General features: G+C 30.1%; 1 protein-coding gene across 6 annotated transcripts in view; it reads right to left on the reverse strand.

Moving 5' to 3' along the window:
- Positions 1–7,684: 7,684 nt before the first annotated feature.
- The window catches only part of LOC108765803 (very low-density lipoprotein receptor), a 35,143-nt gene continuing 29,856 nt past the window's right edge, over positions 7,685–12,971 (reverse strand). For 5 of the 6 annotated variants that reach the window (XM_018514674.1, XM_018514669.1, XM_018514660.1 and 2 more), the window contains 7 exons: positions 12,617–12,928; positions 12,205–12,505; positions 11,813–12,104; positions 10,893–11,373; positions 10,051–10,134; positions 8,835–9,103; positions 7,685–8,691 (listed from right to left, as the gene is read on the reverse strand). In XM_018514674.1, coding sequence (XP_018370176.1) covers positions 8,647–8,691; positions 8,835–9,103; positions 10,051–10,134; positions 10,893–11,373; positions 11,813–12,104; positions 12,205–12,505; positions 12,617–12,928 — 1,784 coding nt within the window. In that variant the 3' untranslated portion in view covers positions 7,685–8,646. The remainder of the gene's footprint in view (positions 8,692–8,834; positions 9,104–10,050; positions 10,135–10,892; positions 11,374–11,812; positions 12,105–12,204; positions 12,506–12,616; positions 12,929–12,971) is intronic. The other variant, XM_018514650.1, reaches the window with a different exon arrangement.

A 12,971-nucleotide genomic window follows, 5' to 3' on the forward strand; every position in this document is an offset into this window, starting at 1 on the left:
GCCTCTGATTAGTTCATGACATTTCAAGCACTCGCTTAAGACAATGTCGAATCTTGAGCAACATCTATGAATTCCGTCCTACAAGTCACATTAGAACAGAAAAATTAAGATATATGAGGTAATAATACGAAGGTAGCGCGGATGTAAAATATGTGCAAGTAATATACAACATACAACGATATGAATATCTTATATTTATAATTATATTGTAAAAGTTATATGAATGTACTAGTATGCTTAGTAATTTAATGCTAATGTATGCATAGTTTTGATAACTGAATGTTAACATTGGCTAGATGATAGTACATTATAGGTACAATTAATATTACAAGAAGACAAATTTTGTTTATTTTATATTTATTCGCTATTTCCACTACCTCTGCATAAATTTGATAAAGTATTCATTCGTGAAAAAAATACTCAATTTTTTATCTCTACTAAAATTTAATGATAACATTAATTGGAAAATTTGTAATGGAAAAAATATACGTATTTTTATAAATCCTGCGTATTTTTTTAATGTGATATCCAAAAAACAAAAATTTGCTCATTTACAATAACCATCATGTATGCTACATTGTTCGTTTATATTTATTTTACACATATGACGAGAAATATTATACGTCTTATAATAAATGATAAATGCACAAAATTCGTTATATTTCAATTTCATGAAAAGTGTAAAAAAAATAAATGTAAATTTAAATAATATAATATTAATGTTATTCCGTGAAGAGCCGTGCTAAATATCTTATGCAAATTTATAAACAAGTCAATCAACAATGAGCATTGAAAAATAACGTGTTTCAAGATTCTCGAAAACTTGCTAAGTAAATTGAGATATATAAATGGAAATATTTTGGTAAGAGAAATTAACAAAAAAATTGTTAAACAAAACTAGGCCTCTAATTCTTAAAAAATAAATACAAAATGCTAGGAAAATTTATAATATATGTAACTACACACACGCACACACACACACACATATATATATATATATATGTGTAACGTAGATTATTTTTATATATTTCATATGTGATATTTTTCGAGAATATATATATATATATATATACGACTCCAATCCTAAGCGAAAGACACGACTCATAAAACTCGGAGAAATCGAAGTTATTAGGAAAGTATATTCTGGAAGAGGAAGAAGGTGGCAGCGCGAAAACTGTCGAACGTGTCACGCCGGGATCTCGAAACATTGCTCCTGTTACTAAAAGAACATGACCTGCGAGGAGGTTACAGAAAACATCTCATCAGTTATCATTTCCTACTTTACCATTATATCTACAATACCGACATCCAATCGTCAATTAATTTAATTGGCGTAAAAGAAATAATATTAAAAATGTAATATTAAACTACAATTAAATGGTGCATGCGCATTTGTCACAAAAATACAATGATTAGAAAGATTGTCATGCTTTGCACATTGTTCCTGAAAATAAAAATCGGAGCATGAATCGAATATAATGGGAGAATAATAGAACATTTACGCTTTTTTTACATTTTGATGTTTCAATTTTCAAAAAATTCTTAGAAGTTTCGTTCACGGTTCTATTACTCTCTCATTACATTCGACTTACGCTCTGATTTTTATTTTTATTACGACACAATTAAAATTAAAAAAAGTTGATAGAGAATAATAAAGAATGATAGGATTTCTATATCAACTTGTATCATTTTCTGTAAGTTTATATTATTTTCTATCGTTGACCTCGCGAGCATTACGATTGATCGGATATGAATCCTATCGTATTTTATTGGACTGTACTTAAGATTGTACTTATAAGACGATCTAATATAAGATCTAACCATGAACAGGCAGAGAAAAACCTGAATCTCTATTAATTTGATAAATTTTAGTTATTTCAGCGATTTCAGCGATTTATTTCCATCAGGAGCATCGCAAAAAAAATGGATATTGTTGTGTAGCTTACAGAAAAAAGACCATCACATCTTCTCTCATCAGGTTTCTCTCTAATAGTATTTTCTCTCATAATATTTGCTTCAGAATATTTCGATTTTTTTCTGAGTGTTTTTGACATCGATCATTCATCAAATGGATATTGATCCCTTTCTCGTTAATCCAAATTATTTATCAATACTTCATAAACATTATTTATTATCAGATTTGTTGTTAAATGTAAGAAAAATTAATAGATTGCTAAAAGGAGCGTGCGAATATCTCGAGATTAAGACCACGCTCTCGTCAAAAAATATTTAATATAAAATATCAGTCGCTAAATGGTGTAAGAAAGATTAACAAACTTCTTGGATATTGTCAAAATATATCTCAACATTTTAATGTTTCGATTATTTATCAACTAATCATTCTGCTGTTTAATCAGAACGCGTATCTCTATATATTGATTCGGATTGCGGTTGTATATCAATTATTTGAACAAATCTAATTAAAATATTTAATAACAGAATATTTTTAACCTAAATAATAATTAAGACAAAAGCAGGAATTCGATCACTTATCAGTATTAAACACTCGAAAACTTATAGAAATATGTAAATCGATAAATTCGGTAAATTTAAATGGTAAAGATAGATGAGAATCGGGTTTCTCAACGTCGAAAATCTGAGGAAAATACATCTGAAGTAATAGGAGCGCATATTGAGCGACAAGGTTGCCGGAGGTATTCTACCGTCTCCGTCGTACCAACGGAACTCCCACCCTACTCTTACCGCCAACCTCCTCGCTTATTCTGCTTTGCTAATACTTCAGGCGATTTTCGAGATTTTCGACACCGAGAAACTGCGAGAAACCTTATTCTCGGACTATCTTATTGTTATCTGAATTTACTATTCTATTTAATTTTGTAATTTTTTGATCGTCCAGATGCAAAATTAAGAGAGAAAGAGAGAGTTTCCGCTTTTATTTAATTATTATTTCGAATAAGATTATTCTGTTTTTATTTGTTTAATTATTAATATAATTATTGATTAAATTTAATTGTGTTCAAATATCTGGAGACACTGGTAGTGTCTCGGCGTAATAATTTATATACGCGAAACACAGTAAATATTATGCGCATTGAAATGTTTATAAAATAACGATTTTAATCTGCATTTTTGTTTATTTCAAAACAATAAAATACTTATTAAATTATTGTATTAAATAATATTGTCAAATAATTTAATAACTACAAAATCGTTGGTATTGATTTATCAGCAACATCGTCGAATACTGTGTAATCTAATCTAAACTGTAGCATTCTCTGCATTGTAATAACGCTTTTCTCATTAATATAAATAATAATAATATTCTATGATTCTCTTTGTTGGAACTTTTGCTAAAATGTATAAAAAAATTAATAACAAAAAAAATACCTTTTAAAAATCAAGCTATTTCTCTTTTTCAGTATCCGAAGATTTGTCTTTATCATACTTGACTAATAATTCTAGAATTGTTTATGCATTTTTTTTTAAATATATCAGAAAGATAGAAATTTAAGATAAGTAATACAAAATAACAAATATAAATAAAGATGTTAAAAGACAGATTTTAACTCATTTGAGTGGATATGTAAGAGATTTGTGTTTATTTGGTTCGCTGAAACTTATACAATAATATTCCAACATACTGTTTATTATTGGATCTTTTTTTTTAAGGGCTTGGAAAATACATAACTCAATAGAGAAATGATTCACTATTTATATTTTCAAATAGGCTTATTTACAAATTTTACATTTTACAATCTTCCATAGGTATGATAATAACGTAGCATTACTGCAATTTAGTTCGCATCCTTTATTTATACAATCATTATAATAAATTATATGTATATTTCTTTTAAAGTATATTTACGCACACATACGCGAGTGTGCCCCATATATGTATATAAAGTGATTCATTTTTTTTTAATGCTTGCATCTGAAATAATTTAGCTGTCTCCAAAAAAAAACGAGAATTCTTGAGATCGAAATTGTTCTTACTATATTTTTTACAGCATGTGAAAGTTATTTTAATTCTTCAGTGGCGCGTCAATCTTTTATGTAAGTTTTTCTTCTCACTCTGAAAAAGTGAAATAAAATAAAAAATAGAAAAGTTATCGTACATCTTTAAAGGTAACAAGGATATCTTTCAGATGCAAGCATTGATTCACTCTGTATACGTATATAGAATAATTCTAAAACAAATTCTCAAATTTTGTGACACATTCTCTCTTTAATAAATTAGAAATTAACTTTTCTTTAAAAGATATTTAATTAAATACAACTCTTTACATTTCCTTTTTGTAAGAAATGTAAATTATTAGATGTAAAACTTAGGAAAATTTAAATTCCATTAAATTAAATTTTAAAATATTTTATAAATTAATCAAAGAGTAGAGTTTCATCTATCTATTTCTATCTCTCGTCTTTGAAGTCTAATTTAGAAAAAGCTTTTTATCTAATAAACCCTTTTGTTAGATCTCAAAGTTTTCACGTAAAAGCTTCTAGATCTAATAACTCAAGAATTACTATCATCTGGATATTTCTGCGCAAAAAAAAAAAATGATTTTAAGTGGTCCAAGAATAACTACAAAATTTGATGATCTATTTCAGAATCTCATTGTACATACATATATGCACATGTACATACGTTGCACAGAAATAATGTTTGACACGGTTTTGGCGGATAAGTTATGACAAGTTATACGATTTACACAGTTAACTGCAACTCTCACCACACACACACACTCCTATGTTTTGATTAAAATTACCACCAAGCCTATATCTTAATTTTGGACTTTGCTTTTTTGCGCTTACAATTGCACCATGCTCCCGTTAACAGACAGCCGGTCGTGGAAGATCGGTAGCAATGGTTTGGCATGTGTAGTGTGTGTGACATAGAAAGATACTCATTAATTAATATAGGAATTAAATTATTGAGTTATATTATATAGGTACATAAATTTTCTTACAAAAGAGTGAGATTATGCACAATTCTCAATTTCAGTTTTTATTTTTTTTTCATATTTGGCAATCATTTGACATTATTTTCCTGTAAAGAAGAATGAAAAGTAGAAACGCTTTATATCTCCCGTAAAAAGTTCCTTGGTCCCATAGAAATAAGACCAGATAAAGTGCGTATAAATTATTGACTTGTAAATCACTTTGCTTCAGCAAAAGCATGAATTTGTTGGCACGGTATTTTGAGAAAACAATCCGCTATCTGTCAACGTACATAGCTCTTTTTACCAATCTAATATTATATCTTTTAATAATCTTATCTAATAAAATTTTTTTTCACATTTAATTATTTTTAATATAGTGTATTATAATATATTATAAATAATATATTATGCATATATATGCAGGATATTCCAAAGAAAGATATGAATTAGCAGTACTTTAAGATGTTTTTTTGGAAATTTTATCAAAATTTAATTAATTAATTAATCAAAATTAAGAATTAAAAGTAATAACTTATTAAATATCCGCTCTATTCCAATTTTCGTTAAGAATATAATTTTAATATTATAATAATTATGAGACACGCTGTGTAATTGTATTCATTATGTGTTTAACTTTCTATTCTTCTTTTTCTGTATTATATCGGATCTTTATATGAAGAATGTTTGGAATGTTCTAAAAATATTTGTGATAGATTCTAATTAATACCTTTTTATAAATATATGTATGTGAATAAATACATATGTGTGGCGATCGTGGCGTAGACGTTACGCGTCTATTCTCTACCAAGAATTCGATTCAAACTCATCCAGAATATTTCTTGGAAAGCAATGGTAAACTACCGAGAGTACCTTTATCATGACAATAACACCTAATTCCAATAGCACAATTTATTAATGCAATATTGGTTGAAAATTAACTCCCAACATTGATTCACGCTTGTGAAATAAACGCATTTGATAACCAATATATTGATTTTAAATCTTAGACCAATATCTCTCGTCCAATCAAAATATTTATAAAAATTATATTAATTAATAAAAAGAATATATATATATATATAAAATTTATTATATGACATGATGACATATCTAGATAGTATAGAAAATTTTGCTACTCTTCTAGTATGTTTCTTTTCTATAATTATATAATTCTTCAAGAGTTGATAAGAGTCCAATAAAAATACTTCAAAAAGTTACATTCATCAGATTTACGATCATCATTTCATTGGTATTACAAACTTGTAAAACCATTAAAAACTGTAAGTTTCATATATCAGCGGATATGCAGAAAAAGTCATCATGTTTCTGACAAGAGACTATGGACTTAAAAGAATGTGAGCGCATAATTATTGAAAACAACGCAAATAATTTATTAACAGCCGATATGAAAAGACAAAGCAAAAAGTCGTACGTAAATTTTAAAATATAAAATATATTATAAGCAAATTATAACAAAGTTTTAAATAAATTGTTATTATCGTTGTAAGATTCTTACAGTACTGATACATATTTTTACTAGAACATCCTTCATATATATACAAAGCGTTACAAAAATCGAGTATAAAAGTACTACAGAAGAAGTTTGCAAAAATTAAATAATGGAAGCAACAGTTTTTCAATTACAAGACAATTCAATTAAATACATAATTTGGCAAATCAATTGTGGTTATTTTAGCTACAATTTCAGCATAAAGAAATTCGTCTCCATAGTCCCTTCTATCGCCCTTTAATGATAGCTCATTATTTTATTAGCTAAATTTTAAGCTTAAAAATTTAATGCTCATAATAAAAAGTCACAATTTTCATTACTTAATTTTTCGCTCACTTTCCGTTGCAACGCTTTTATACTCAATTTTTGTTATATTTTGTACATATATATACAAATACACTGATTTTTCTTTAGTAGATTGAAGTACTTGACAACAATTCCCTTTTAACAAACGCACAGTCACACTTACTGTCATTGAGCTCAAGTCGTTACAACAATGCTCTTTCCGTTTCACTACATAAACGATAGTATAGTATTTGTAAATAGAGCGATTTTTTTCGTGATATGGACCGCCCATCAATATACAGATAACTGCTGGAAAGTCCTGACATATGTCATATATGTCTATGGCATTGTACGCATTACATAGACATAAAAGGAGAAATTTCTTCTGAGCATACATCATTTCTCATTAATTCGCGCTTTTTAACTTTCTGTTTGTATAATTAATACGCGGAGCAGATTATGTATAAATATATCCTTAAATCTAAATTACAGAGAAGAGATTAGAACATGTAATAATAAAAGGATGTGATATTATACTCAGATAATCAAGCCTGCAGAGACAGATTTTGAGCTGAGTATGCTACGAATTTTTTATGGCAGAAAAGCAACAAATTTTACAAAATCTGACGATGTCAGACGCTAGAAATATAACGAAGCCTGCTAACATGCTGTCATCATTGGCAGAAACCAGGATATATTTGTTCGGTTTTTGTTGTCAGTCTGCCGCCAAATTGCCTACAGATCCTGCTTGATTTCTGCCACCAATCTGCTGGCATAGCATATAAGCAAGCCTTGTCGACATATCCCGAGTTTTAATGCGGACACAAATGGCTATGGATTTACAATAGGAATCTAATCGAATTTGCTACCAATCTGCCAACAAATTGCTATAGCATTTGGCTATCTATATACATATAAATGTGCCTCTTATAGGAAGAGGTCTTTCTTTCTTATATAACAAAAGAGGGAGAATAATAACTCAAAAGGAAAATAATAATTATAGCCTCTTATTCCACTGTAGTTGAGTGATAGTTTGTTTCACAGCATACATTTAATCGTTATAACTTTCATGTTGCATCATGTGATTTTTAAATAATTTTAATAATATATGATTAAGATTTTTCGCATTATTTACATATGACTTCTATAAGATATTACTCAAAAAAGTAATATCTTGAGTACCTAAAAATTCTATTCAAAGAAACGTCCATTGTGCATATTTCTGAATAAATAATTAAACAAGTTGATTTTCTTATATATACATAGCGCATGTAAAATCATACGCTACGTGCGCCAGGCCATGCTAAATCGATCTAAAAAGTTCTATATTACAAATTATATGTTACTTAACTAAATAGGGAAAATGTTAAATAGGAATCTCAATTCTTAAACGTCACATTACGGGAACAATGCACTTGGATATGGCATATCCAACCCAATTCGATTGCTTATAACTTTCATAAAAATAAACATTTTTTCAATCAACATAATAGTATCAAGCAAGTATATCTTTATTAATAAAAAAATTATAAGCAATAGAAGAAGCATTAAAAAAAACATTGGATAAAGAAATGCTGGGTATGCGCCATACCGAAAAGGCGATTTAAGGGTTAAGTTGTTATTAAATTATTTGGCTACATGAAGATAGATCGCTTATTTGGCAACAGTTTCTCTAGATATTTCTCCCTTTACGTCCTAGAGCAAATCTAAATGTTGCACGCATAATATACATATATTTGAGTGACAAAGTGCTAAAGTTTGTAAAGAAATAGAGATACAAAAAAAATTAACATAATCACAGTTGGTTGGCAGGCTTGCGAGCGAGCGCAGGCATAATGCGTTTGGACAGGCTCTTTCAACGCAAATACCTTGTCTTTCTTTACATGATTTTATCACTTGGTCGATATAGTACTTCTGTAGCCTGTTGAATCTTTTATATTGACAGACTGAATCTTAAACATAATCATTTGTTCCAGGACTTGTCAATGGTTCTTGAGCCTGAAACAAATATGCCATTTTTTATTAAAAAACATTTTGAAATTTTATTTCTTTCATTATCATAATCCATAAAAATTGTCTTTTAAAATCTTTTAGGTAAAAATTAATTCAAAATAACTATATGTAGAATTAGAAATTTTTACCTCTTCTCCAACTGTAGCTGCAGGGAGTGGGAATCTGTTTTTCTCAAGACTAAACTGATCTTCTGTAGTTTTCCTATAGACGGGATTATCGAAGTTCATACTAGTAACATTACGATGAAGATAATGCCTGTAGCACAGCACTGCAACAAGTGCGAGTAATAAGAGTCCTAAGGACACTACGCCTATCACGATGCCGGCGACTAAACCAGGATCTGTTGATTCAGCTGCTGAGTTTCCTTTTCCTTCTACGTCTCCTGACGATAATGGATCTAGAAATAGTATGTTCAAATGAAAATTCCAAAGTATAAATTTGATGTTCAAGTGTAAAGAGTACCAGAAATCTTTTCTCATTCCAGCGCATTCATTACTGTAGCAGAATAAATACAATTAATTAGTAAAAATTTAATAAATTCATTTTTTTAGTATATACAATGATCATAATGTGATAAAAATACAGTAAAAATCTAAAAAACACTAACTAAGCTATCAAGTAGATTGCACATTTGTAAGAAAAAAAATACATGCACATTCATATTATGCAAGGGGAATAGCATTATATATATAATATATCTAATAATATTTCTTTAATTTAATATTACAAAAGATTACAAAATAAATTATAAAGTATATCTCTTAAATATAAATAATTAAATAATCGGTTGTAATCAGTCTATTTTTCTAGGTAAATAATAAGTGTTAATTCAAAATATTATTAGGTACCGCGGAAAGTTCGTGTCGTTTTTTCAAGAGATACTTATAGGAGAAAAAATGACACAAACTTTCTCTGGTACTTAATTCTTTAAATATAGCAAACTTTTTATTTATGGATTTTCTAATAAACAAAATTATTTTAAACATTAATTTTCTCATGTATTTATTTAGAAGAAATTGACTTCAAATTAGCTATAAATCGATTCGATAAAAACATATGTATATTTGAAATATTAATATTACATATTACATACTAAAGAAAATTATGATGTAGATTTGACATTCTGATTCAGCGTTCAATATCTCTTTTAAATAATGAAGTTATGCTAATACATTTTTAATTAGTGATTTCATGAAGCCCAATATAAAATGTATCCCAAAAATGAATCACCGTAAATTAATAAATGTTCAAATGATTAATTAATTTCTGATAATATTACATAAAAGCTTAAAGCTCCCCAAAGGATCCGTGTGTATTAAAAAAATATCATTCAACTAAACTTACTGGCAGTCGTTGTAACATTCAGAGGTTTGAGCCTCTGGAACGGCATCATGGGTGTTTGTGTTGACGGCGCTACGGTCGTAGTAACTGGAATATCCCAAATTCATGCAACACGAATGCAAATAAATGAAACAACGTAAATAATGAGCGCATAACATCTTAGCAATTATCGTTAATAAAAAAATTAAATTTTTATGCATACTAAATAATCAACTTTGTGCACTAAAAATATACACGCTTTTTTCGTAATAACTTTTCGCATCCGAGCACTTGCACGTTCTTATATTATACTTTCTATTTATAAATTTTTTATAAAAAAGAAAGATGATCATGCAAGATGATTTATCATTGCGTGATAGCTGTTATATGAGATAACAATGTTAATAATTATATGCGTGTTGTCTGCATATAAGCTTAATAACTATCGAATACAACGAAGGAACAAAAAAAATGACATTTTGAGCATTCTTTTGCATAATAAGCATTAATAAATTAAAATGCACCAACGACATGCAATACTATCTGAGAATATAGACTTCATTCTTATAATCTGCTATATTGCAGAAAATCCATAATAAATTTTTAATAAATTGACGAACAGCTTTCCATATATATATATATATATATTGCAAAAATATTCAAACAATTATCTTTAATATAATTTTAAAATAACTAGTCCTTTTAATTTAAAAGACCATTACGCTAAAAAAATATGATTGAATTATAAATAATCGGCATATCTGTTTCCCATAAATTTGTTGCTATGACGAGGCAGTTGAAAATTGCGTAGTAACTCAGTGTTGGAAGGTCATTCGTCAATCGTGATATCCTTGTGACTGACTCACCATTTTCCACGCACATCAATCCATCAGGTAATAACCGTAAACCGTCCGGACAGGCGCACGATAATAGTGGTGATCTAGAGTTGATTTTAGGCGCAGGCAAACACAGATGACTGCAATGTCCATTGACAGCTTGACATTGATTCATTCCATCAGGCTGTCTGTAAGGATGATATACATGGACTACCATCGGATGTTGAAGCGTTCTGATTGACGTAACAGCTTCTACTTCCTTGCCGGTGAATTTGTTAGCTTTAAAAATCGTTTCCTTATCCCAATCAGTCCAGTATACGTAATCCTCGAAGGTTGTTATACTGAAAGGATGCCTAAGGCTTTCGGGAGAATATAGTACTGTTCGTCTGCCAGTACCGTCGTAATTACAGGAACCTATGATGTTCAATTTTGCGTCTACCCAATATACTCTCTTGCCAATCAAGTCTAAAGCTAACCCATTAGGCCACTTGACATCATTGCCGACAATCACCTGTAATAAACTCTTGTTAGAAGTCAAGATAAATTGGTCAAAAAAACATATTTAATGTGTTTTATTAATGATTCATAATTGCTTCTTTCAAACTGATTTGCAGGGACACCAGCAAGAAAAAAATCCGCGACTCCAGAAAAGAAACAATTTAAAATAAATGTAAGTAATTGTCTAATTGCAATTGTAAATTGTTAGTTAAGTTCTTTTTCGTCGAATGCACATGTACATGAATACGTACACGCGTTCAAACAAGACAAAAATTAAATATCTTTAAATTTTACGACGTTTAAATAATATACGTGTATTCTTCAATAGTAATGAGAGAGAAAGGGGGGAGGGGGAGGAAGAGAGAAGGGGGAAAGGGAGGGGGAGGGAGAAGGGGAGGAGAGAATAATGCTACCTTTTAATTAATGTTATTTCTAATATTTCTGTTTCTTACCGATCGATGAGTACCATCCATGCCAGCTCGTTCAATACGAGCCTCGTCGCTCCAGTCTGTCCAAAACATCCAACCTTCCAATGGATTCAGTGCTATCGCTCTAGGTTCCTGAATACGATCTCGTATAAGAGTTTTTCTCATATTTCCTTCGAAATTGGCCAATTCGATAGTATCTTTTCCAGAGTCTGTCCAATAAATGTGACTGTAAATCCAGTCAACTGCCAATCCATCTGATGTGGTAAAATCGTTTTCGATAACGACTGTGCGTTCATTTCCTTCGTCTATTGGAGCTCTAAAAAAACATGTCATTTGATCAATGTATCTCTTAACATGAAATTTAATAACAGAGACTTTTTTCTAAGGAAATTTTTTGTAAGGAAATTATAACATACTTGTAAATTTTCTTTTCACTGATGTCGCTCCAGAAAATCATTCCAGTGCGAAAGACAAAGTCCAAAGCTGTTGCCATTTTAGTATTGTTAACGATCGCAGTCATCTCTTGACGGTCCAGAGCTACTTTTCGAATATCATGTCGACGAGCAAATAACAAACTTGCGTGACCCTCCGCGGCTTTACAGCGTGTTAAATTTCGCGGATCTTTAAGATAACCGGTGGCGCAGCTGCATTTGAAACCGCCTTTTTCATTCTGACAAAATTGAGAACAGCTACCCGGTTCCAAGCATTCATCAATATCTGAAAAATAAAGTAATCTCTTAGCAGCTTTAATATGAAGCTAAGAACTGCGATGAAAGAAACCTTAAGGAAATATTGTGTTAATATTTAGAAATGCAACTTCGTTCATACCATCGCACGTGCGGTTGTCGATTAGTCTATAACCCGTGCGACAGTCACATCGGTAACCAATAGGCAAATCGACGCAGATCTGCGAGCATCCACCGTTATTTTTTGCACACTCATTCACGCCGCAGAGCTCGGCACTCTCATCCTCCCAGCCGATGCAATCTGGATTTTTGTTGCAGACGTTTTCCAGAGGAATACATGAGCCCTCGCTGCACTCGAACTGAATTCGCGGATCGCAGCTTACGATTTTGCTTGTACAATTCTTCTCATCGCTTCCATCGGAGCATTCGGCTTTACCGTTGCAATATAGATGACCTAAACATACAAATAGTTGAAAATCCGAAACGTACATAACAAT

Source organism: Trachymyrmex cornetzi, unplaced genomic scaffold (assembly GCF_001594075.2).
Source record: "Trachymyrmex cornetzi isolate Tcor2-1 unplaced genomic scaffold, Tcor1.1 scaffold117, whole genome shotgun sequence".
NCBI classification, from domain to species: domain Eukaryota; kingdom Metazoa; phylum Arthropoda; class Insecta; order Hymenoptera; family Formicidae; genus Trachymyrmex; species Trachymyrmex cornetzi.